At 38.8% G+C, this 21,384-nt stretch overlaps 1 protein-coding gene and 4 pseudogenes across 7 annotated transcripts; 2 read left to right on the top strand and 3 right to left on the bottom strand.

Annotated features, from left to right (window-relative positions):
* Positions 1 to 787: 787 nt before the first annotated feature.
* On the bottom strand, positions 788 to 7,383 carry LOC110068588 (ras-like GTP-binding protein RHO pseudogene; annotated as a pseudogene). The gene is made up of 2 exons (XR_016203034.1): positions 7,311 to 7,383; positions 788 to 2,226 (listed from the first exon to the last, which is right to left on the bottom strand). The product of XR_016203034.1 is annotated as a ras-like GTP-binding protein RHO pseudogene (transcript).
* Positions 7,384 to 7,435: 52 nt separating this feature from the next.
* LOC110068402 (ras-like GTP-binding protein RHO pseudogene) lies at positions 7,436 to 9,003 on the bottom strand (annotated as a pseudogene).
* A 310-nt stretch (positions 9,004 to 9,313) lies between these two features.
* LOC110068586 (ras-like GTP-binding protein RHO pseudogene) lies at positions 9,314 to 11,771 on the top strand (annotated as a pseudogene). The gene is made up of 2 exons (XR_016203146.1): positions 9,314 to 9,614; positions 10,061 to 11,771. The product of XR_016203146.1 is annotated as a ras-like GTP-binding protein RHO pseudogene (transcript).
* A 1,011-nt stretch (positions 11,772 to 12,782) lies between these two features.
* LOC110068585 (ras-like GTP-binding protein RHO) lies at positions 12,783 to 14,393 on the top strand. Of its 2 annotated transcripts, none has more exons than XM_020775981.2 (2): positions 12,783 to 13,004; positions 13,743 to 14,393. In XM_020775981.2, the coding sequence occupies exon 2, from the start codon at positions 13,798 to 13,800 to the stop codon at positions 14,389 to 14,391; it is 594 nt and encodes a 197-aa protein (XP_020631640.2). In that variant the 5' UTR covers positions 12,783 to 13,004; positions 13,743 to 13,797; the 3' UTR covers positions 14,392 to 14,393. The 2 variants fall into 2 exon arrangements, with proteins under 2 accessions (XP_020631640.2, XP_020631639.2); XM_020775980.2 differs by having other exon boundaries at positions 12,784 to 13,004; positions 13,782 to 14,393.
* A 901-nt stretch (positions 14,394 to 15,294) lies between these two features.
* Positions 15,295 to 19,664, bottom strand: LOC110068575 (ras-like GTP-binding protein RHO pseudogene; annotated as a pseudogene). 3 transcript variants are annotated; one of them, XR_016203068.1, is made up of 3 exons: positions 19,482 to 19,664; positions 18,428 to 18,553; positions 15,295 to 16,825 (listed from the first exon to the last, which is right to left on the bottom strand). The product of XR_016203068.1 is annotated as a ras-like GTP-binding protein RHO pseudogene, transcript variant X2 (transcript). The 3 variants fall into 3 exon arrangements; XR_016203069.1 differs by lacking the exon at positions 18,428 to 18,553 and having other exon boundaries at positions 15,295 to 16,820; XR_016203067.1 differs by lacking the exon at positions 18,428 to 18,553 and having other exon boundaries at positions 19,482 to 19,663.
* Between the last annotated feature and the right edge of the window lie 1,720 nt (positions 19,665 to 21,384).

Raw genomic sequence — 21,384 nt, 5'->3', positions numbered from 1 at the left:
CTATTCAATGCAGTTCAGCTAAGGCAAATACACTCTCTGATTGGCCACTTCAATTCCCACAGGGTAAATGTTTGAAGCCTGCTACATAGCCTGCGAACAGGTGCCGTGACACAAGCCATGAAGCTGCAACAGACAAGCTAATTAGCGAAGCAAGTTTGCGATATTTTCCAAAGGCATAGCTCAAGGAAAACTGTGAGCTTTGAGGAACAGATTATGTCCAAGGACAAATATCCCAGCATATTTTCATGCCAAATGGAGGCTATTGTGTTTATTATTCTTTAAATATTTTTCACCACACATGCAGTTTTGAGTGGTAACCCTGTGATGGACTGGCATCCCATCCAGGGGGAAGTAAAAATACTGCTAATTACTTCATGCTACAGAAACCAGGATAAGCTCCAGCCTGATGGGCCACTTGGCTCGTATCCAGACTTAACCATTCCCCAGTTCTAGCTGGGGCATGTTTAGTCATATGTAAGACGCATCTAGACAAATTGCAAGTGAACTAAAATATTTTATGGATTATAATTTTAGATATCATCCACATTTTTATCATGGTAGATACATGTTAATACTCTTTCTTGTATACTTTGTTCTCGCACACTGTGCTTTAGAATAGATTGTTTCATAGGATAGCACTATATTTGAGGAAGCACTTTTTACTTGCTATAATTATAAGCTTTTCTTCTCCTTTTATGTTCTCAGACCTACCCTAGGTTAAGTAAAAAGTTATTTATTTCATTTCAGTACTGTTCACTAAATTTATTTTAAAAAGGACTGGAAATGATAAATTTCAAAAGGCTTTTAATCAGTTCAAAAAATAAACATGACAACAAAATATGTGACTGTGAGCTGTCAAATAAATCTGCTGATAATATAGTACATAAACTCAAAAATAACATTGTATTGTAACATTTTGGGAGTGTCAGCTATGCTATTTTAAGAGGAGGGATGAAAATTTGATGAATAAGTGAGGCTAGGTTTCTCTAACCAGGGTTTCGACAAAACACTGACCCCCTATAAAAACAATGTATCGTGTATTGCATGTTCATGTTGTCTGTGGTCAATCAGAGCGTGTTGATACTGTCAGCATTTCTTTGTTACTTTCATTGCTTAATTTTCTGATGGGTATGAATACCACACTTGATGATATTCCAATGTAATTGCTTGTTCGCTTTTCCGGAAACAAAACCTGCACTTAGATTCAAAGCAGAAGAGAGTCAGAAGTCTGCAACTCATCTGCCATCTTGGAAATTTCAGGTAAGCTGAGTTTATTTGTGAATTTGAAGCAGTACCATTGATAGTTTTGGGCTGTTTTAAATCATCTTTTTGTCGTTGATTTTATAGAGGGTCAGTGGGGGGGGGAGGGGGGGGGAGGGTCAATAGGGGATCAGTGAACTTGCAAGGGGTCAGTGTTTTGTTAAACACCCTTAACAGCAGTTGAAAATTCAAATCCAAAAGACTGTATTTATTTGGTGATAAAGGAAAGGATGGCCAACAATTTACAACAGAATTCTCCTTTGGGTTTCAAAAACAAATCCTGTCACCTCAGTATGTGGAGATCAATCAGTTTTTGTAAGTTTCACAACCAAGTTATTGTTTTTCCATACAGTGTATATTTTACAACAATGTACACTTGCCCTTCTTCTTCTTTTTCTTAGCGTCAAGTGCTGCTCTTGTAGCTGTCCTGAAAACAGTTATTACTCCATCTTTCGTTTTAGCAGAGCATTCCAAATAAGCATCGCCATCGATCTTTTCACACATTAAAGTTCCCTCCTCATATTTAACAGGCTCTTGTTTCATCTTTGCTAACTCTCTCTTTACATTTTCATCATTTCTCAGATCTTTCTTGTTACCAACCAAAATGATTGGTACACTAGGGCAGAAATGCCTGACTTCAGGAGTCCATTTTTCAAAAATGTTCTCCAAACTGTCAGGACTATCAATGGAGAAGCACATCAAAATAACATCAGTGTCAGGATAGGAGAGAGGTCGTAGCCTGTCATAATCTTCTTGTCCTGCTGTATCCCACAATGCTAGCTCTACCGTCTTGTCATCGACTTCAATGTCGGCCACGTAATTCTCAAAAACTGTGGGCACATAAACTTCAGGAAACTCATCTTTGGAGAACACGATAAGAAGGCAAGTTTTTCCACAGGCGCCGTCACCTACAATGACTAGCTTTTTCCTGATTGCTGCCATATTGAATCCTTACTGTGACTGCAACTGAAGGGGATTGAAGTATTTGAATATTTGTCTGTTTTTTTGCTTTACAAGAAAGAGCTACAATTTCCAAAAATAAAGCAATAATAACAGCACAAAAGGAAGAGGTAACTATTATAACAGTACAAAGGATGACAAACAATGCTGTAAAAAGATAGGTTCTTGTATTTTGAGGTAGTTATTGGCAATTTAGGCTAAGTAAATTCTTGCCTAGTTCCTACTATCCTAGGCCTCAATATTTTGCCGCGGTCAGTCGTTTTGGGTCACGCAGTCAAAGGTGATAAGTGTGTCCTATTTTTCATTGAGCCGATTTCGCCTTGTGAAAAGGAATTCTCTAGGCATTTCTGGGACAGTGACTGTTAGAGGAAAGTAATTTAAACTCTTCGCTTTTGTTTTAAGGTTAACTGGTCAAGTTAAACGGCTCATTTGGATCCAAACCGAGATTATTGAGTCAAAAGCATCACCACTTTCAAACCACAGGGAAATACAGATAACTCAAAATATTTAAACCTTTGAAGATTTCTATTACATGTAACCGTAGTGCTTGATCAAAGAAAACAAAAATATCTGAAAATGTTTTAAATTTCAGCTTAAAAAGTGGCTTTTGCTAAAATATATCTCCCGTGATCATCTGAGGCAATTTTTTCAATGTTTACGTCAAGCCATGGTTTTAAAAGAATCATAACTCCTCTGCTATGAGACGACACATGGCTAGATACGATTTTGCCTCCCCATTCTGTCTCCCATCTTCCAACAGTATCTAGCGAGGCACAAGTTTCTTGCAAAAAAATTATATCCGATTTTTGCGTTATTTTTTTGTAAAAAAAAAATACCTCTTAGTTGGCACGTCGGGTATGTTATAGATGGGTCAATGGATGAGTGAGAGATGTATGTATGCCACACCAATCAGATTGGATCTACTATAAACAGCCAATCAAATTTCTTGTTGTAAAGGTAAATGGTATGTGAGAAGATTTGATCCCGATACAGTTCAGAACGGCCATATTTATTCTCCTATAAAAGAGGAGGAAGTATTGATATATTGGGTTTACTTCGACATTTCCTGTGGGTTAGGCTGAGGATTTTAGTTATGAACGAGATGGGCCTTGAGGTTTGAAACAGTTCGTGAGTTAGTAGTATGCACATAAAACGAGATATTTTCATTTTTAGTAACAAAGGTAACTTGATACTTTTGTTTTTCACATGGAGTAAATTCAATTAGAGGTCACGAATCGTCGCTTCTAGTTCTTAGGACATATTTTAGAGGGGACGAGACTATTTAGATTTGAAACAGTTCTAACGTTTACAATAGTAAGAGCAGGTAACGATTGTTTTGCTCTTGTTGCATGCAAATATAACAACTGAAGATATTTTCATTTTTTAGCTACAAAGTGTAATTTGACAGTCATTTTTCACAAGGGAGTAAATTCAATTAGAGCTGACGAATCGTCACCACTCTTTCCCATGAGATGTTTCCTACGGGTATCTTTAGTTACAAATGGTAACTTAACACTTTTGTTTTTTATATGGGAGTAAATTCAATTAGAGCTGACAAGTTATGGGCTATTGTTTCCAGGATATTAAACAAAAAAGAAGCTTTCATTTCTGGACGGTTTTTACGTCTCTGCAGTAGCAGTTTAATAGTTTTATTTGATGACATTCATTTCAGTCCGATATTTTTAAAGGTAAAAAGTATGAAAACTGCTCAAATGTTCTTTGAAGACTGCATGGCACCAAGTTAAAGCGCAATTTAATTAAATCAGACTTTCAATGTGTCAGAGAGGTTTTTTCTCTTTCTTTCTATTATCTGTGAAGTTGTGTTGTGTTGTGTTGTGTAAAAAGGGTAAACTTACAACTTGTATAAAATGCGAAAAGGTCTCTTAATTAACTTGAGTATTTTTGAGCAAAAATTCCTCTTGGGGGTTGGAAGGGCTATGTGATTGGTGAGTGAGGGAGTTATGCATGTGTGCATGTCACACCAATCACAGTGCGGGTTGTATCAAAGAACCAATCAAATTGCCTGTTAGAAAATAAGATGGTATCTACATTAATCTGGAGATGTGTCAGATTACTGTAGTTTGTTCAGTCAAACATTTTATGGCTTACTATTTAGCTATCTTACCATGTAACATCGTGTGTACATCATAAATTCCCAGTTTCTTTCTTGCTGTACATCGCAACCCAAAAAACTTGTCAAATGAACCAAATCATCACTGTAAACAGCTTTATGAATGCTCCTATCTCCGACACTACACACAAAAAAATAACTCTTGCACGCCTTGCGTGCCTATGTTTGCTGATGTTGCCAGCGAAAAACCTGTCTTGTTTAACTATAGTTTTTCCAAAATGTTGGAGACGCAAAAAAAAAAAACTGTATTTCCACTCTCCTGGTCAAATTTGACGCTGAGAGAAACCATTTTCCTTAATCTATCAGCAAGCACGTCCTAGAAACAGATCAGAAAACCATCAAAACTGGAATTTAGGAGGATTTTGTTTTAAACATGTAAACAGAGGAATCGCATTTCCATTACCATGGTGACTGTAAGTAGATTATTAACTCAGATTTCCTTGTGCGTACTTATTAAAAATCTATTGTCTCAACAAAACAAAGCTTTTTCCCAAACTTTCCAAGCTTTACCCTCCAAAAAACGATTCAAAACAAATAATTCAGTAATTAACTGAGCTTCTAAATATAAAAACAACGAGCCAAAGTAAATTTAGTTCCATTTGAACAACATGCATCCATTTTGTGAAGCACATGTGAAGAAATCATGTAAATTTGTTTACCTCAAATTTTTGCTTCTAATTTCGAGCTAACCATAAAATTACTTTCGTATTTACTTTGAATACCTTTAGGATTGTTATCAGCCTCAAAAAACATTTTCAGAAATAGTGAAAAAGGCTCAAAATAGCAATTGGGCCATTACAATTGAAGGCTTTCATGTAAAAAGGGCGTATATAGCATTTTGGGCTGATTTTTATTTTTTGCAGGATCGAGCTAATTTTTGGCAGACTGACTTGTTTTGACATGAAAAGCATTGTTGCATAGTTGTTTTTGTTGATTTGCGCTTCGTTTTCGAGAAATAACATATGTTACATGTAAATGTCAAGGTTTTTTCATTAGTTAAGTCAGCAGTACTCTTACACGCATGAGTGCTGTTAGTTCCATGGCAGCCCAACAAAGACAGTCCCAGGAAAAACGTTTCAAATATTGGTCTTTTATGAAGTCATGGCAGTTGTTGATACTCATCACAGTGCATGATATTAAGGACAGTTACTGTAAAACCTTGAATTAGCGCCCCCTTCGAATAAGCGCCCCTCCTATCAGCCAAAATTTAAAATAAGCGCCCCCCTCAAATAAGCACCCCCTCCCCTCCCCCCATTTTGTGAACAAGTACTGAGACAACAAAGGATGTTTAGTTTTCGTCGTATAGTATTAGGTTTGTACATTGTTTCAGTTTGTGAACACGTTAAGTGAACACGTTGAACTCCTTAGGTACTAACGGTGCCGCAATTTAAACTTTAGGATCAGCTTTTTATGTCGATAAACAGATTATGTTGTTGTTTATGTGCAGATGATGTGTTAAAAAAATGATCATGTCAGGCCACCATATGGGAAAAATTAAATAAGCGCCCCCCTCGAACGAGTGCTTCCATCTTCTCCTAAGTTTGAAATAAGCACCCCGGGTGCTAATTCCAGGATTTATGGTATGATATTACAGAAATTTAATTATGAATATGATGGTCAAACACTGATTAGCATTAGCATACACTTTTTATCAAAATAAATAAGGTTGTATTTCTAATGGAATGGCGAACCTGAAGTGTTAATGACGGCATCTAGCTCATTTGTAGCAATGGTTTCAGTATATTGGTAAATTTTGAGGTAGTATTTTTTTTACATTTTGCTATGCAGTTTTGAGGTTTTTTAACCTGCGATCAGGCGTTTTTTTTTTTTTTTTTGGAAAGAAGGAGGGAAAAGGGAGAAGGGAAAAAAAAACTCACACATCTGAATATAAGGGAGGGAGGGTATGGTCGCAGGTTAGAGGTTTTTGGACCCCTGTTTTCAAACCCCCCCCCCCCCCCTGCCAGCCCATCATGGAGAAAATTGCTGGACAGTACAAGAAAATGTTACAGATGAACTGTGAGACATTTGAGAAAAAATTGACCAAAACACTATCATGCACTATCTATACACATAGTCAGAATTAAAGAAAAAAAACTATCATCGACTATCATGAACAATTTCAGTAAGCTCAAAGTGCATGATAGTCGGTGGTCAAAGTGCACACTACAACAATCATCCACCATCATTCACCAACTATCATTCATCGACTATCATGTGCCGTTTGACCTGAGCTTTAAAACAGATCAGCTTTGGAAATATCTTTAAAGGTACTCAGGTAAATGTTTGAAATAATCTTGCCCCTAACTACAAAAATGTTTTGAAAAAAGTCCTACGTCAAAACCAATTCACAAGATGTTACAAATCAATCAAAATCACTCATAACTAGCTGATTTCTTTCAATGATTGGCAACTGTCCATCGATGTGGTCTACAAGCTGTTCACACAAGCTTACATGCATGAAAACTGTAGCTTTACGTTTCATCAAAAATCGATACTGATCGAACATTACGTTAAACTGAAATCGATCAAAATCGAGAGGTGGTTTCGGACAATCTCAAAACGTTACTGTTTGATTTTTATCAACTTCGGCTATCGCTCGATATTAGCATGAAATCGAAATTTATCGACTCTCAACTGAATCGAACAGAATTGAATTGATGACACGTAGCTTCTTTCAAACGCATTGCTAAAAGAATAAGCTGCAACTAAAGGAATAGGCTAAGACAACCCTGAGATGAAAATTTTTAGTTTCAGAATGGATTGTGAAATAACAAGACGACTGAAGATGATGTGTTCTCACATGCCTGCAAAGTCAATATTAAATGGTCGCTTACTCCCAGTTTTTCAGATCCCAATTAAACTACTATTTAAGTTTGTCAACGCCTCAAACATTCGAATTAAAACAGGATCTTCGATTCCACAGCTTTTCTATACGTATAACTGCTATTTTATCACCTACCTTTCGCGAATCTAAGTAACAATCCCTCGCTTCGTACGACACAAACACAGTCTCTGAGCAGAACAACCCTTTCAATTTATACTAGTCAGGGGGGTAGGGTTATTAATGCCCGCTGACCTTCCTCGACACGTGTGTTCTAAAAATAGGAGCTGCCTCCTAACCTTTGTTTCCGATTCTCTGGTAGATTCTGGCTCACTCAAAGGGTTTTTAAACTTTTGTTTTCAAACAATGAGTACAAAATCCGACTGCTAGCTCTGATCAACAAGGTAAAGGGTGATGACAACTGATTGACTGAGAGCTTGATAGAGAAAGAATGGGAAAATAAATCGGTTGCGTGACATCTCATCAAGATTCGTGACACAACCATACACGTCTGTACAGGTGTAAAAATTCACATCAACCGAGAGAAATCATCGTTAAAAGCAATAGAGTCCGATTTCACAGATCTAAATTGATATCGCATTCTTCCTTAGTTATGATAATTCGACATTTTTGAAGAGGAAGTCGACCAGAAATGTGTCAGCTAAGAACCACGGCCGCAATGTTTTTGTCACGCATCCGGAAACTAAAGCTACCGGGCAACAGGAAAATGGACAGTTTCTTTTCTTTTAACCTCACGTTTTAGATGGGTTCAAACGTTATTACAGTCGAGTATTTTACAATATACAGCATTTTCTTTAATTTTATCTCGTTTTTTTTGTTCTCAAGTGCAGCTTTCACAGCTGTTTCAAACACATTCTCTTGTTTTAGCAGAACATTCGAGATAAGCAAAGGCCTTTATTCCTGCTTTTTCTATCACATATTAAAGATCCTTCTTCGCTTTTAGCAGGCCCCTGTTTCAGCTTGGATAACTTCGTCTTTGTGGTTTCGTCATTTTTCAGATCTTTCTTGTTACCAACCAAAATGACTGGCGCATTTGGGCAGAATTGTCTGACTTCAGGAACACCCATCTTTTACTGAGCAATGTTCGCTAAACTGTTGGGACGATCAATGGAGAAGCACATCAGAATAACATCAATCTCGGGATATTAGCTTGGTCGTAAATAATCAGATTCTTCTTGTTCTCTTGAATCCCATAAGGCCAACTCAACGGTCTTACCATAACTTGGATTGAAGACACATGGTTGTCAAAAATCCGTGGGCACGTAAACCTTGGAAAATTCCCAACTGGCGAAGACCATGAGAAGGCAGACTTTTCCGTAGGCATTACCGCCTACAATGACCAGCTTTTTCTAATTACAAAGACCAGACAAACGATTACTACGGTACATTAACTTAATCCAAAAGATACCTGATATTTCAGCCAGTTGATGAGATTTTTATCTCGCAGGAATCAATAAGCTGAAAGCAACCGATATTTGTTCAAATTTACAATTAATCACGGTCAATAAAAATCTATTATCACGGAATCTTAAATTTCTTAAGCTTTCCATAAAAAAATGCCATTTTCTAACTTACCTTTCCACAAACTGTTTCAAACTCTTTACAACAATCGCCGCACGAAATCCGATAAGAAAGACTGTAAAATCGCAAACACTCAGTAAAACGATATATTTCCTGTAGTTGGACAATCTTTTTTCATGGACCTACTTTTCCTCTGATTGGTCAAAAAGAAATATAATTTAAACAACCATTTGTCACGTTACTTGTCACACAATAGAATATAGGCATTTTTTACATGAAACTGGTACATTGTATCAAATTTTAAACAACAACAATTCATAGGAAAACTCATTTGTTTCGGGTAGGTATACAGCGACTTGATCGAGAGATTTAGAAGCACACAGACTTGTTCTGATCAAAGGTCGACTAGTGGAATATACAGTCTAAGCACACTGTTCCGACAGGTTTATATAACTGTGTCTATTTTTAAAACACACGTGTGTCCAATGAAAAGCTTCGTTATAAGTAGATATGCAAAATGGGCCCTCAGCAAAACGTATCTCGGAAACGTCAATGCAAATGAAACAAGCGGAAACAGCAAGAGATTTTAAACCTTTGCGTAGTTTTCGGTGGGCGGAAAAAATCGATTTCATAATATACGGAGGGTTTATATATTGTTGGTATAGAATAGAACGGGAAAATTCTATGATGCGTAAAATCAATTGTGTTTTGACCAATCAAATCAGAGGATGAAATAATCACATGGGGGGTTTCCCCTAAGTGAGGTCAGCACCTTGAAATACGGAATTTCTCTGTACAAGATAAATTGAATGTGGCTGGCAAACTGTTCGTCATTATTTTCTGAATTCGTCGACTTTCGTCCACGGTGTCTGTGAAAGAACGTTTACTTGGTTTTTAAAGGTAGGTTCAAATTAATTCATTTTCAGACATGTTTCAGCGCTTCATTTTTAAAAGAAATCAGTTTTTCAAGAGCCTTAGCGGAATCTCGCATTTACATGTAATAATTTAAAGGGAAATAAGAAATTTATTTCAGTCAGTAAACGGTCGGAATGCTTCGCCGATACTCGGCGACTTGTGCTTGTCGTCGGCTGAACTTCGGCCTCAAATTTAATGCCTCGATCAGTCATCGGTTTCGTTAACATGTTATAAAATGTCGTTTTTTGGTTCCGTGTCAATTTGATTTATTTCCCAGAAAATCCCGGTTGTTTCATATCTCGGCTAGAATTTGAATCAAAATTGATATTCATTCATACAGAAATAAATGAAGCACATTAGGAAAAAAAGATTTGATTGTTCCCCGGAAACTAATGGCGGATTGACATTAATTTATTCTACTTCATTTGCAGTTTGAAATTCACAGCATGGCTCCCCCAAGGAAAAAGCTGGTCATTGTAGGTGATGGTGCCTGTGGAAAAACCTGCCTTCTCACAACGTTTTCTAAAGATCAGTTTCCTGAAGATCACATTCCTACAGTTTTTGAAACTGATGTGGCTGATATTGAAGTGGATGGCACGTTCGTTGAGTTAGCGTTATGGGATACAGCAGGACAAGAAGATTATGACAGGCTGCGACCTCTCTCCTATCCCCATACGGATGTTATTCTGATGTGCTTCTCAATTGATAATCCTGACAGCTTGGCAAACATCCCTGAAAAATGGACTCCTGAAGTTAGGCAGTTCTGCCCTAATGTCCCAATAATTTTGGTTGGTAACAAGAAAGATCTGAGAAATGACGAAAACACAAAGAGAGAGTTATCCAAGATGAAAAAAGAGCCTGTTAAAAGTGCGGAAGGATCTTTGATCTGTGAAAGGATCAAGGCTTATGCTTACCTGGAGTGTTCTGCTAAAACAAGAGAAGGAGTAAGAAATGTATTTGAAACGGCTGCGAGAGCTGCGCTTACTGAAAACAGCTACTGGAAGGAAAAGCCACTTTTTAAACGGCGGTGGAAATGCTGTATTCTGTAAAATAAGTAACATTTGAATGTGCTTAATTTAGGAAACCTTAGTAAAATTTGAACTAGCTCGGTGGAGACTTCGATAGACTGTCGTTTGTTGAGCTGTGTTGTTAGTTAAGAAAACAATCGTAAAATGTTTGACTCGCACAAGAACTTTTTTTGTCGAGCATTGACGTAATTTTATAGAGAAGTGTTTTAAAAATCATGGTGGAGAACTTTAAGCTATTTGTGTGTAGTATATGTCCAATTAGTTCATGTCTTTTTGTGCGACAAACGTATTTTGATAGTCCAGTCACCATTATATTGCTAGTCATTGCAGCTACTAGCTTACTTTGAGTAGCAGACGTTCAATTCCAAAAGCGCGCGAAGGGAAGAAACTGCGAGTGACTGTGAAAAATTTGAAGCAGGGGGAGGGTGGGGAGAGGGTAAAAAAATGAATCATCCCTTTCCTCCCCACTCCTTCTTCCTTCTAGATCTCCTCCATTTTTGCTCACCCCCACCCTCTTCTCCCCAGTTTTTGCTCACCGGCCAAGTGAGCTCGTTTGCTCGCTCGCTCGCTCGAGTCTCCGCCTGGAAAATGGAAAGAAAAGTCTTCTACGCAGGCTGCTAATAGCTTAGTTCAAACACTTTTAAAGATGGAGCCTTTGAACTCTTGAATCCCCATTTCTTGGGGCTCAGTAATGCAAGAAAGCATTATTTCTGCTCACGTTCCCTTGAAAGAGGAAGTTGACAAGAGGAAATAACGTCAGCAATCGAACCGCATCTTTTTTTTTTGTCACGCCACATGTTTACATATGTCACGTAGTCGTGAATAAAATGGAGAGTGACAAATCTACAAAGAGCTTTGAATAACAGCGCTGTTTAAAAATACGTTCAAAGCATTTAAGGAAAATTGTAATCGTTTTGGGTTCGGATGCATCAAAATTTTGATGACATCACGTTAGATTTTAAGAAAAGACCTCTATCCAATGGAAAGTTTCCTTATAAGTAGACACGTAGACAGACTTAACTAAAACTAGCTAATATCGACAAATTAAATAGATAATAAACTAAGCGAGAGATATTTTGAAATCGGGATGAAATAAAAGAATTTTCCACTCTTACTTAGTACTTGCCCTTGAAAATCTACTAAACTCTTCAGAGCTGAGGTTATTTAAATTATTTATATAGCTTAATTATCCAAACTAACACATAAGTAAGTGTGTAAAATCTACAGTGGAATTTCCATTTATCGATCCCTCAGTTTTTCAAACCCCCCAATAAGTAGAACCAAAAGCCCGGAGGTGGGGAGGGGTGGGGGGGGGGGGGGGGGAGGGAGTGTACTTCCAGAAAAGTTGGGTGGGGGTGTGACCTGACCAAAAGTTCGATAGCCTATTTATGTCCGTTGCGGCTGACACAGTTGACCTAAACATAAGTTATGAAGGACTTTTCTTGACGGTGTTATTGATAATTATGAAAAAGTAGCTTCTTGTAAGAAACATACCCAATTCAAGACCAGAGTGCAAAAACCATACTCTATTTATGACCAAAATGGCCAAAATCGATACCCTATTTATGACCAAAACGGCTGAAAAACCACACCCTTTGTGGCCGCACATACCTTTATAGCCCATATAAGGGAGTACCCCCCCCCCTGGACCAAACGTCGCTTCCCCTCCTCAGTATCATCTGTAAATTTACCCCGGATTTCTCGAACTGTCCAATTTTTCGAACCACAATAATTTTCGTTTCCCTTGGAGGTTCGAAAAATCGGGATTCCACTCTATTGTTTCATGACCAATCAGAGGATTGAACATTAGAACAATATGGGATCGATGGGGAGGCAGCAGTTTGTACCAAATTCATTTCAATTTATATTTGAGCAATAGAGCACTATTTCAATGTTTACTCTGAACCTCATCTAAACAGGAAGAGTGTTCAGTTATGCAAACCCAAGATTTAAAACGTCACAGTCGTGTTCACATATAATATCATCATCTAAACACGCCTATCGACCAATGAGACCGCGCGTAGTATTTCTGCTATTTTATAAACATGTATACCTGGGGTTTATAGTTATGGCTAGTCCAGAATAAAACAGGATTTTCAATTCCTTGGTCCAAATACTCGCGACAAACGAACTACGTTTTTTTGACATTCGACAGTCTCTCAGGATGAGGTCAAAGATTGCGTGACGAGCTATACGGTAAGTCGAGACTTGTCAGAACCTGAGAAACTTCTCTGGTCTCTCTGAGAGTGAAGTTCGGGAAGGTTGCTGGCAAGCTGTTCGTCATTTTCTGTGTTCTTCGATTTTCGTTCACAGAGTCTGCGAGGGAAGGCTCTATGGTTGTGGAAAGGTAGGTTGAAATTGCTCTCCTTCAAATGCAATGATTTTTCTACGGACACAAGCAAGGGCTGCGAAATGTCGGAGACCCGGCGGAGAATTTCAACTTGAGTCCTGGTGTACGTTTACCGTAGACAGATTATTAACGCCTCAGGGGGCAGGGGAGCCTTGTTTAACCATTTCCCCAGCGAAATTCACCGTACATTGCAAATCAGTCTTGTTGATTCAAACCACGCGATTTGTTGAAAACGGCTTAGATCGCGTGACGCTTAGTGAATGGAGTAAGACTCCCCTGGCGAAAATCACTGTTCATTAATTCCATAAATTTCAGAGTTTTTTTTTATATTAAATATGATTCTTTCAAAAACTAGATAAAATGCACTGTCTCATACGTGACTCGTCGCAGACTGCGTCATTTTCGATTTTGATGCTGTTTTGTGTCGGCCATTTTGAATTTTAAATAACGGGTTAGTCTGTGCGAGGTCTGGAACCGAGAAATCTTCTGAATTAAAGCTTTAGGTGTTCTTCATTATTCTCGGCACCCAATCGATTGACCCGAAAATTTCCGAAGTCTTCCGGCTTGCCAGAAGTTGTACTGTTTTTCGGTTCCACTCGCAGCTGACCGCGTATTTACAACTCAAAATGTCTGTTTTACGTACGAGTCGTCGTTGCCTCATTTGATGCGAGGGTCCCTGCATTCATGCGCGCAGATATGAAAATCAAACATCATATGTTTTTATCCAAACTCTAGGGCATATCATATCATATAAAACGCTTTACCTTGTTTCAGAGAAGGAGGATTCAACATGGCAGCCAATGGACCCATTAGGAAAAAGATGGTCATTGTAGGTGATAGTTCCTGTGGAAAAACCTGCCTTTACTACATGTTCGTCACAGATCGATTCCCTGTGGAGTATGTGCCAAGAGTCTTTGATGGGGGTTATGTTGGTGCTATCAAAGTTGATGACAAGACAGTAGAGCTAGCATTCTGGGATACTATAGGAGATGAACAATATGACAGGCTACGACCTGTGTCCTATCAGTTCACTGATGTTATTCTGATGTGCTTCTCCATTGATAGTCCTGACAGTTTAGCTAACGTCCTTAAAAAATGGGCTCCCGAAGTCAGGCATTTCTGCCCAGATATACCAATCATTTTGGTTGGTAACAAGAAAGATCTTAGAAATGACGAAAACACAAAGACAGAGTTATCAAAGATGAAACAAGAGCTTGTTAAAAGCGGAGATGGATCTTTAATGTGTGAAAGAATCAAGGCCTATACTTACCTGGAATGTTCTGCTAAAACAAAAGAGGGAGTTAGAGATGTGTTCACAACGGCTGCGAGAGCTGCACTGATGACGAACGAAAGGCGAAATAAACGAAATTGTTGCATAGTGTAAAATTAGTATTACGTTTGGACATGTCGTAGGAAACTCCACTGGAGATGTTTGACCTGCTAAAGTAACATAGGATTTGCAAAACCTGACCCCCCCCCCCCCCCCGGTGTTGAGGATCGCTGTACTTTCCGTATCTCTCAGGATGAAAAATTTGTCCCTGGTCACTACCGCTTTGGCAACCTCTTTTCCAGGGTCCTCTCTCTTCCTCGAAGAAGAGAGAGAGCCCTGGGAACGGGGTTGCCGCTGAGAGGACTAAAATCTAAAATGAACGTCATTCGATGTTCGAGAAAACTTCTAGGACATTGAGATAAAAAAGATAGGAATTATGTGTTGGTCAACTGATTTTTATTTGATATTTCCTCTTGATCAAACACGAAAGACCTTGTTTGACCACATTTCCAAACACCGAGAAGAGAGCTAAAAAAATGTTGAACTCTTAGAATTGAACATAAAACAATTTAAGCGCCCCCCCCCCCTTCCCATCCCCTTCAGATTCCAATCTTGCCCTGATTACCCATAATGCCCCTTAGATCATGAAACGTCACTAATTTTAGCTGTCAAATTATCTTTTAGGGTGAACTTGAAGAAATTATAATGAAAAAAACGCTCTCGTTTCCGTTTTTAGGCTCGATTTCTGCCGGTTTCTCGAGTCCGGTCCACCAGCGTGGGCTCCTTTCCTGAACTTTGCTGAACAGCGGCTGGTAATCAAGCCCATTCCGTTTTAAATGATATCTTTTAGGGATCAAACATAGCCCGAGCCACCCCAGATTGACCTCCTTTAGGGGTTTAATTCAAATTTTCCGACAAGAATCCGCGACCTTTTAATATGGGTGTCCCCCCCCCCCCCAGGTATAGTACACGTGATGTGGCAATGCCTCAAGAAAAAACCTTCTTGAGAACTGATAATTCTGTCAACAACTTTTATTTATGCATTACCAGATCGTTACTGTTATGAAAGTTATTACTGTACGTCACTCCCTGCCTTAGGAGCGGCCAGTTACGTCAAGAGCTTCGTAGTTTGTCGACCTCCATCTATTTCTTTAGCGTTTAGGAAGTGTAACGCAACCCTAATCCATTGTGTATCGAGATTTTATGTAAATGCGCTGCTCTAATCTTTGATAACTACTAGTTACTATAAGTAAAGTCTAAAAATCTCCATATTTACAGTTGAGTTTTCGTTGTTAAAACCGTTTTCAAGAGCTGACTGCCTGATTTTTATTTATAGTGTTCCCATTTAGTGGTTATTTACTGCCATTTTAGTTTGACACTTAAATAAAGGTATTCATTCATTCATTCATCCATCCATCCATCCATCCATTCATTCATTCATTCATTCATTCATTCATTCATTCATTCATTCATTCATTCATTCATTCATTCATTCATTCATTCATTCATTCATTCATTCATTCTGCTGCGAAGTACTTCTTCTCAATCTCCAGTTGAATCTCGGACTAGTACAAACGACGTGAACTAGTGTTTTATGATGGCAATAAGTCCGACATGCATAGAGTTTTATTTTTATTTTTCTGCTTCAATATATCCGGGAATATAATAATAATTATTTTATCAGCAAGAGGTTACTAAACTAAGTCTAAACAAACGACAGTATATATAACAGAGCTAATTGTTTCAGACCAAAACATGTCAATCACGGGTGGATTCAGTCCAAAATATATAAGGTTCATACCCTTTAAAATAAACAGATCTGTGCAGCTTTATATACGTAGAGGAGTAACCCTTTCCTACTTCTATAAAGTAGTGAAAGTTTTCCACTTTAGTAAACCTTGTCAAACGGAATCTCCAGTCACGGAAAAACATGTTCAAGAGTTCTACTTATTTTACACTATGCAACATTTTCGTTTATTTCGCCTTTCGTTCGTCATCAGTGCAGCTCTCACAGCCGTTGTAAATACATCTCTTACTCCCTCTTTTGTTTTAGCAGAACATTCTAGGTAAGCATAGGCCTTGATTCTTTCACACATTAAAGATCCTTCTTCACTTTTTACAGGCTCTTGTTTCATCTTTGATAACTCTCTCTTTGTGCTTTCGTCATTTCTCAGATCTTTCTTGTTACCGACCAAAATAATTGGTACATCTGGGCAGAAATGCCTGACTTCAGGAGTCCATTTTTCAAGGACTTTGGCTAAACTCTCAGGACTGTCAATGGAGAAGCACATCAGAAAAACATCAGTGTCAGGATAGGAGAGAGGTCGTAGCCTGTCATATTCTTCGTCTCCCACCGTATCCCAAAATGCTAGCTCTACTGTCTTGCCATCAACTCTGATATCACAAACATGACTCTCAAAAACTCTTGGCACGTACTCCACAGGGAATCGATCTCTGACGAACGTTGTGTAAAGGCAGGTTTTTCCACAGGAACTATCACCTACAGTGACAATCTTTTTTCTAATCGGTCTGTTGGCTGCCATCTTTTCTGAAACAAAGTAAACGTTTTATTATACATAATACTTAAAGGAAATCTTGGCTAAAAAACAGTTTTGTCTCAAATCACAAGCTGGTGTTTGTGCTAAACTGTTTGAGCAATTTGGAGTCGATAATTCTCTACCTATTTTGAATGCTCGGCTATTGCTTTGAGCTATTTTTAGGATTTCAAATTTCCCACGTGCTGCCATGTATATTTTTGTAAAGCTTGATGGGACATTATGATGTCAATGCGCGGTTGAACGTTTTTAAACTTGGAAAATATTATTTTCCAAGTTGTAGTGGTGGAACGATTTCACTCCATCACTCCTTCACTTCTTCACTTCCCGTTAGACATTTGGAAACCGGGAGGGGCACTCCCACATGAAAAGGCAAGGGATGCTCGTCGGAAAATATGAATTTAACTCCTAAGGGAGACTATTGTGGACGTTGCTTGAGCTTCATTAGACCCCTAAAAAATACCAATTCAAACGGAATAGGTTCGATCACTAGCCACTGTTCAAGAAACGATCCCTCGCGCACTTGTAGACCCGACTCGCGTACTCGAGAGATCAGCGGAAATCAAGCCTGAAAACAGAAATTAAGATGATTTCCGCAGAACATTCGAGCAATAATGGAAAAAATTAAGTCACCAAAAAAAACTCATGGCATGGTATTATTTTGAATACAGTTAAGAAGAACTTATCGAGACTTAAGCTCTCGAGCTGACCCCGCGAGAGAAAATTGAACTTGAAGTTATCTATATTTCACTTAAAACAGACGTTTCGCTTTAGTTACAAACACACGCTTTTTAGTATTCGTAGGAGGTTTGACATTAACTTTCTCGAGAATGCTTGAGAATTTAATTGCGGGGTCACTTAGAGAAATGAACTAAAGTTAGTCGTTTTCAATAGCATTCCAAAAGTTACCGTGCTATGAGTAGGTTTTTAGCAAATACTTTTTGCACTTATTGCTCGAACTTTGAGCGGAATCCGTCTTAAATGAGAGTGTTTCTTTTGTTATTAATTCATCGAGTGCACCCTAAAGGACAACTAAAAATGGCGACCTTTCGTCATCAACACCCTAAGAGACCAGAACCCTTGATTTGTACCCGAGACGACTAGCATCTCCGGACCTTTTCATATAGGAGTCCCCCTCCCCCACCCCCCTTTTGGGTTTCGAACATCAGCCGTCGAAGGCCGTTTTACAGTTGCTTACAGAGTGTCAAGTTAGTTATGTTCGAGAGGTAGAAGGTATAACGATTTTTTCATTGTAAGGAAAATAGTTATGGTTCTTCCTTAGCGATTCGATTCAGGGAAAGTCTTCGTATTTTTTTCTTCCCAAACCTACGTGATATTGTGAGTTCGAAAGCAATCAATATAAACGAATGATTTAATGCTCCAGACGATTTTTTTAACACAATAAACGGAAAGACAAACGCTACCTTTCGGTAAAAGGTTTCTTGACAGAAAAAGAAAAAAACAATGAAGAAGAAAAAGAAAAAGAATCTGTCATCACCAGTGGAGTTCACACTCCCAACGTCTCGCATGGCGACCAGCGCTTATTACAATGCGCAGTTAGCGGAAAGAGAAAATCTAATTATTTACTTACGTACCGCAGGCTCAAGTGTTTCACTCAGTCTTTTCCTCACTTTTGACCAAACAAAATGATCTAGCCGTTTTTGACTACAGTACTAGGAAGACATGTACAGATCCATGCAATGTGAAACGTGTACGCAGGTCTGAGTAACAAACAAATTTTTAACGTTGAACTTTTTCATTTGGCAAATATCGCAACACACCCCTGAGTGGAAAAAGGCCGCGTGCGAGTATGGGCTTGTTCGAAAGCTAGACTGCCCCTCACGTCACAAGTATTCCCTTAATGAGCAATGCCTCATAACACCCTTTCATGATTTATTTTCCAAGTTCAGTGGCTCACAGCCACATTGCTTGAATCTAGAGATATAAAAGTGCTAGCACTTATTTACAATTCACATTCCAGATGAATAAGTTCAGAAATCGTCTTCTGTAGACTCCATATCTCTGACCGCACAATGACGTCATAAATTACCATAAAATCAACATGGCGACGGCCAGGTGATTTAAACTGAATTGAAAACCAAACACTTCATATTCTAACCACTTACAGAGATGTCAACTTAAAACCCCGGGATCAGTTAGGGAGAACCATTAGGTATACTTTGGAATATGAACTGCTTTTCAGCCAAGTTTCCCTTTAATGTGGTAGAACCGTTTCATCTAATGTGTTTATTTTCCATATCTTTGTCACGCTGTGTGTACACATAGGAGAACAACTCGTACGTAAATAGACATTTTGACTGAATCGGTAAATACGCGGTCAGCTGGTGCGAGCCTGGACTGCGAGCAGTCTCTCTTTTCCTCGAAAATCCGTGAGGAACAACGCAAAACAAGTGAGCCTGCGAGCGTGACCGTGAGCGTAATGTGCGAGCGGCTCAGACGCTTACTTGTTTTGCGTTCTTTCCCACGGATTTTCGAAGAAAGGAGAGACTCGGCTCGCAGTCTAGTGAGAGCCGAGTAGACTCCGAGTGGAAGCCGATAAATTTCGGAAATTCTCGGGTCAACCGTGTCATTAGGGTAACTTGCCTGAAGTTGGAGCGTTGTTTTTGTAGCAAACAAATTCCAACCTACCTTTCCACAATCAAGGAAGCCTCCCGTTACAGACACTGTGTACCTACAGCAGTCGAAGAACTCAGAAAATGACAAACAGTAGGCCAACCACCTTCAATTTATACTCTCAGAGTACATGTAGTTCCGTAGGTTTCCCCTAATGCAATGAGGTCAGCACCTCATTGCATTAGGGGAAACCCCCTTGGTAATGAGTTGGTTTATTTCGTCATCCTGGATCAGATTCTTCAAAACCAGGCCAAGAGAAGATCTGTGAATACAAGCAGTACAAGTCTTGAACACTGCAGTCCCGTTTTATTCTGTACTGGCCATTTGCGAGTCCTATCTTAACCTGAAGCATAGAAATTGAAATGAATTTCGTAATTCGTCAAGCCGCGCTATGGATTCGTCACGCAATCCTTCCTAGGAGTTAACAGGAGCGGAAAAATGCTTTTATTCCTTTCTGGTTTCAAAGAATTTCTCACTTAATTGTTTTTTTTTCTGAAATATTGGATATTGCTTTTTAGCAACCTTTCTCTTAGTATCCGTCTACATATCTGCTTATAGGGAAACTTTTCATTGGAAAGACGTGTTTTCTAAAAATAGTAGCAGATATATCAGACTGTCTGAAATGTACTTTGGCGCACTGTGATCATGTTCAGGAGCCTCGAAATGGTCCTTAATCGTGATATCAAACAAAATTTCGATGTATTCGAACCCGAAACAAATCTTGCAAATACTTTTCCTTTGAATTTAGTTGTTTTCAACTGCACTGTTATCGATTACGCGAAACTCTTTGTTGTCACTCTCCATTTTGTTCATGAATACGTGACAAGCTTTAGGGTGTAGCGTGACAAAAATGCTGACGTTATTTCCGCTTGGTAACTTCCTCTCTAAAAAGGGGACGTGAGCAGAATTAGAAATAGTACTCTCAAACATCACTGAATTTACTGAGCCCCAAGGAATGGGGCTTCTAGAGTTCAAAGGCGTCAAGTAAAAAAAATATGAACTTGGCTGGTAGCTGCAGTGGCTAACAATGGTTGTCGCACACACTAACGGAGCTCAGTCACGGTGTTTTGAAAAATTGACGGAAAGCTGAAAATAGTAGTTTACTAAGATAGAAAAACACCAAAAAGAAAATAATAAATCATAGAGGAACAAGGATGGTTAAGGATTGATAAGATTGGCACGGATTATGAATAAATTACTATATTTAGAGAGGAAGCCACATCAGCCTTGATTTTCACGCGGGTCCTCAATCCTGGTCGAATTGGAATTTGGAGTGTTGGTTTTTGTGGAGGGAGGAAAAACTGAAGAACACGGAGAAAAACCCTCGGGGCAAGGCGAGAACCAACAGCAGACTCAACCCACATATGACACCGGGCCAGAATCGAACCCAGGCCACATAGGTGCGAGGCAAGCGCTCTCACCAATGTCCCATCCCTGCTCCCCGACGAACGACGAACTTGAAAAATTGAGATAAAATTTCGTTAAACGACGAACATGAAAAATTTAGGCTTAAGTTTTCAAGATACGCAAGCCGTGACATAGCTCCCTTAACTACACACAAATAGCATGAAAATTTAGCAACGCTTTCCGGCGAATCAAACGCTCTCAGATTTGATCAGTAAAATGTGTTGACATAATTGTTTCTGCGAGTACTGGATGCAAAGGTATCGCATTTTTTTACCTTTGTATCTCGTTCTTTGTATTTTGGAACAGAATTAAACATTGTCTTTGAATCATTAATTTTGTTTTACGTCATCTGCGACCGGTTCCTACAGAAGGAACTTCGGTATCTTAGCTGTCACAGATCAAATGATACAGAAACTACTTGCATAAGTTTACTTCCCTTTCCCTGTTTTTCGCCCATATTTAATTTTCCATCATTCAAAATTGGCGTTTACAAGATCAACACATATATCAA

Source organism: Orbicella faveolata, unplaced genomic scaffold (assembly GCF_042242905.1).
Source record: "Orbicella faveolata isolate gen_17 unplaced genomic scaffold, um_ofav_v1 contig_4, whole genome shotgun sequence".
NCBI lineage: Eukaryota > Metazoa > Cnidaria > Anthozoa > Scleractinia > Merulinidae > Orbicella > Orbicella faveolata.
Note: the sequence above shows the minus strand (reverse complement) of the source record. Positions and strands in the feature narration are given on the sequence as shown.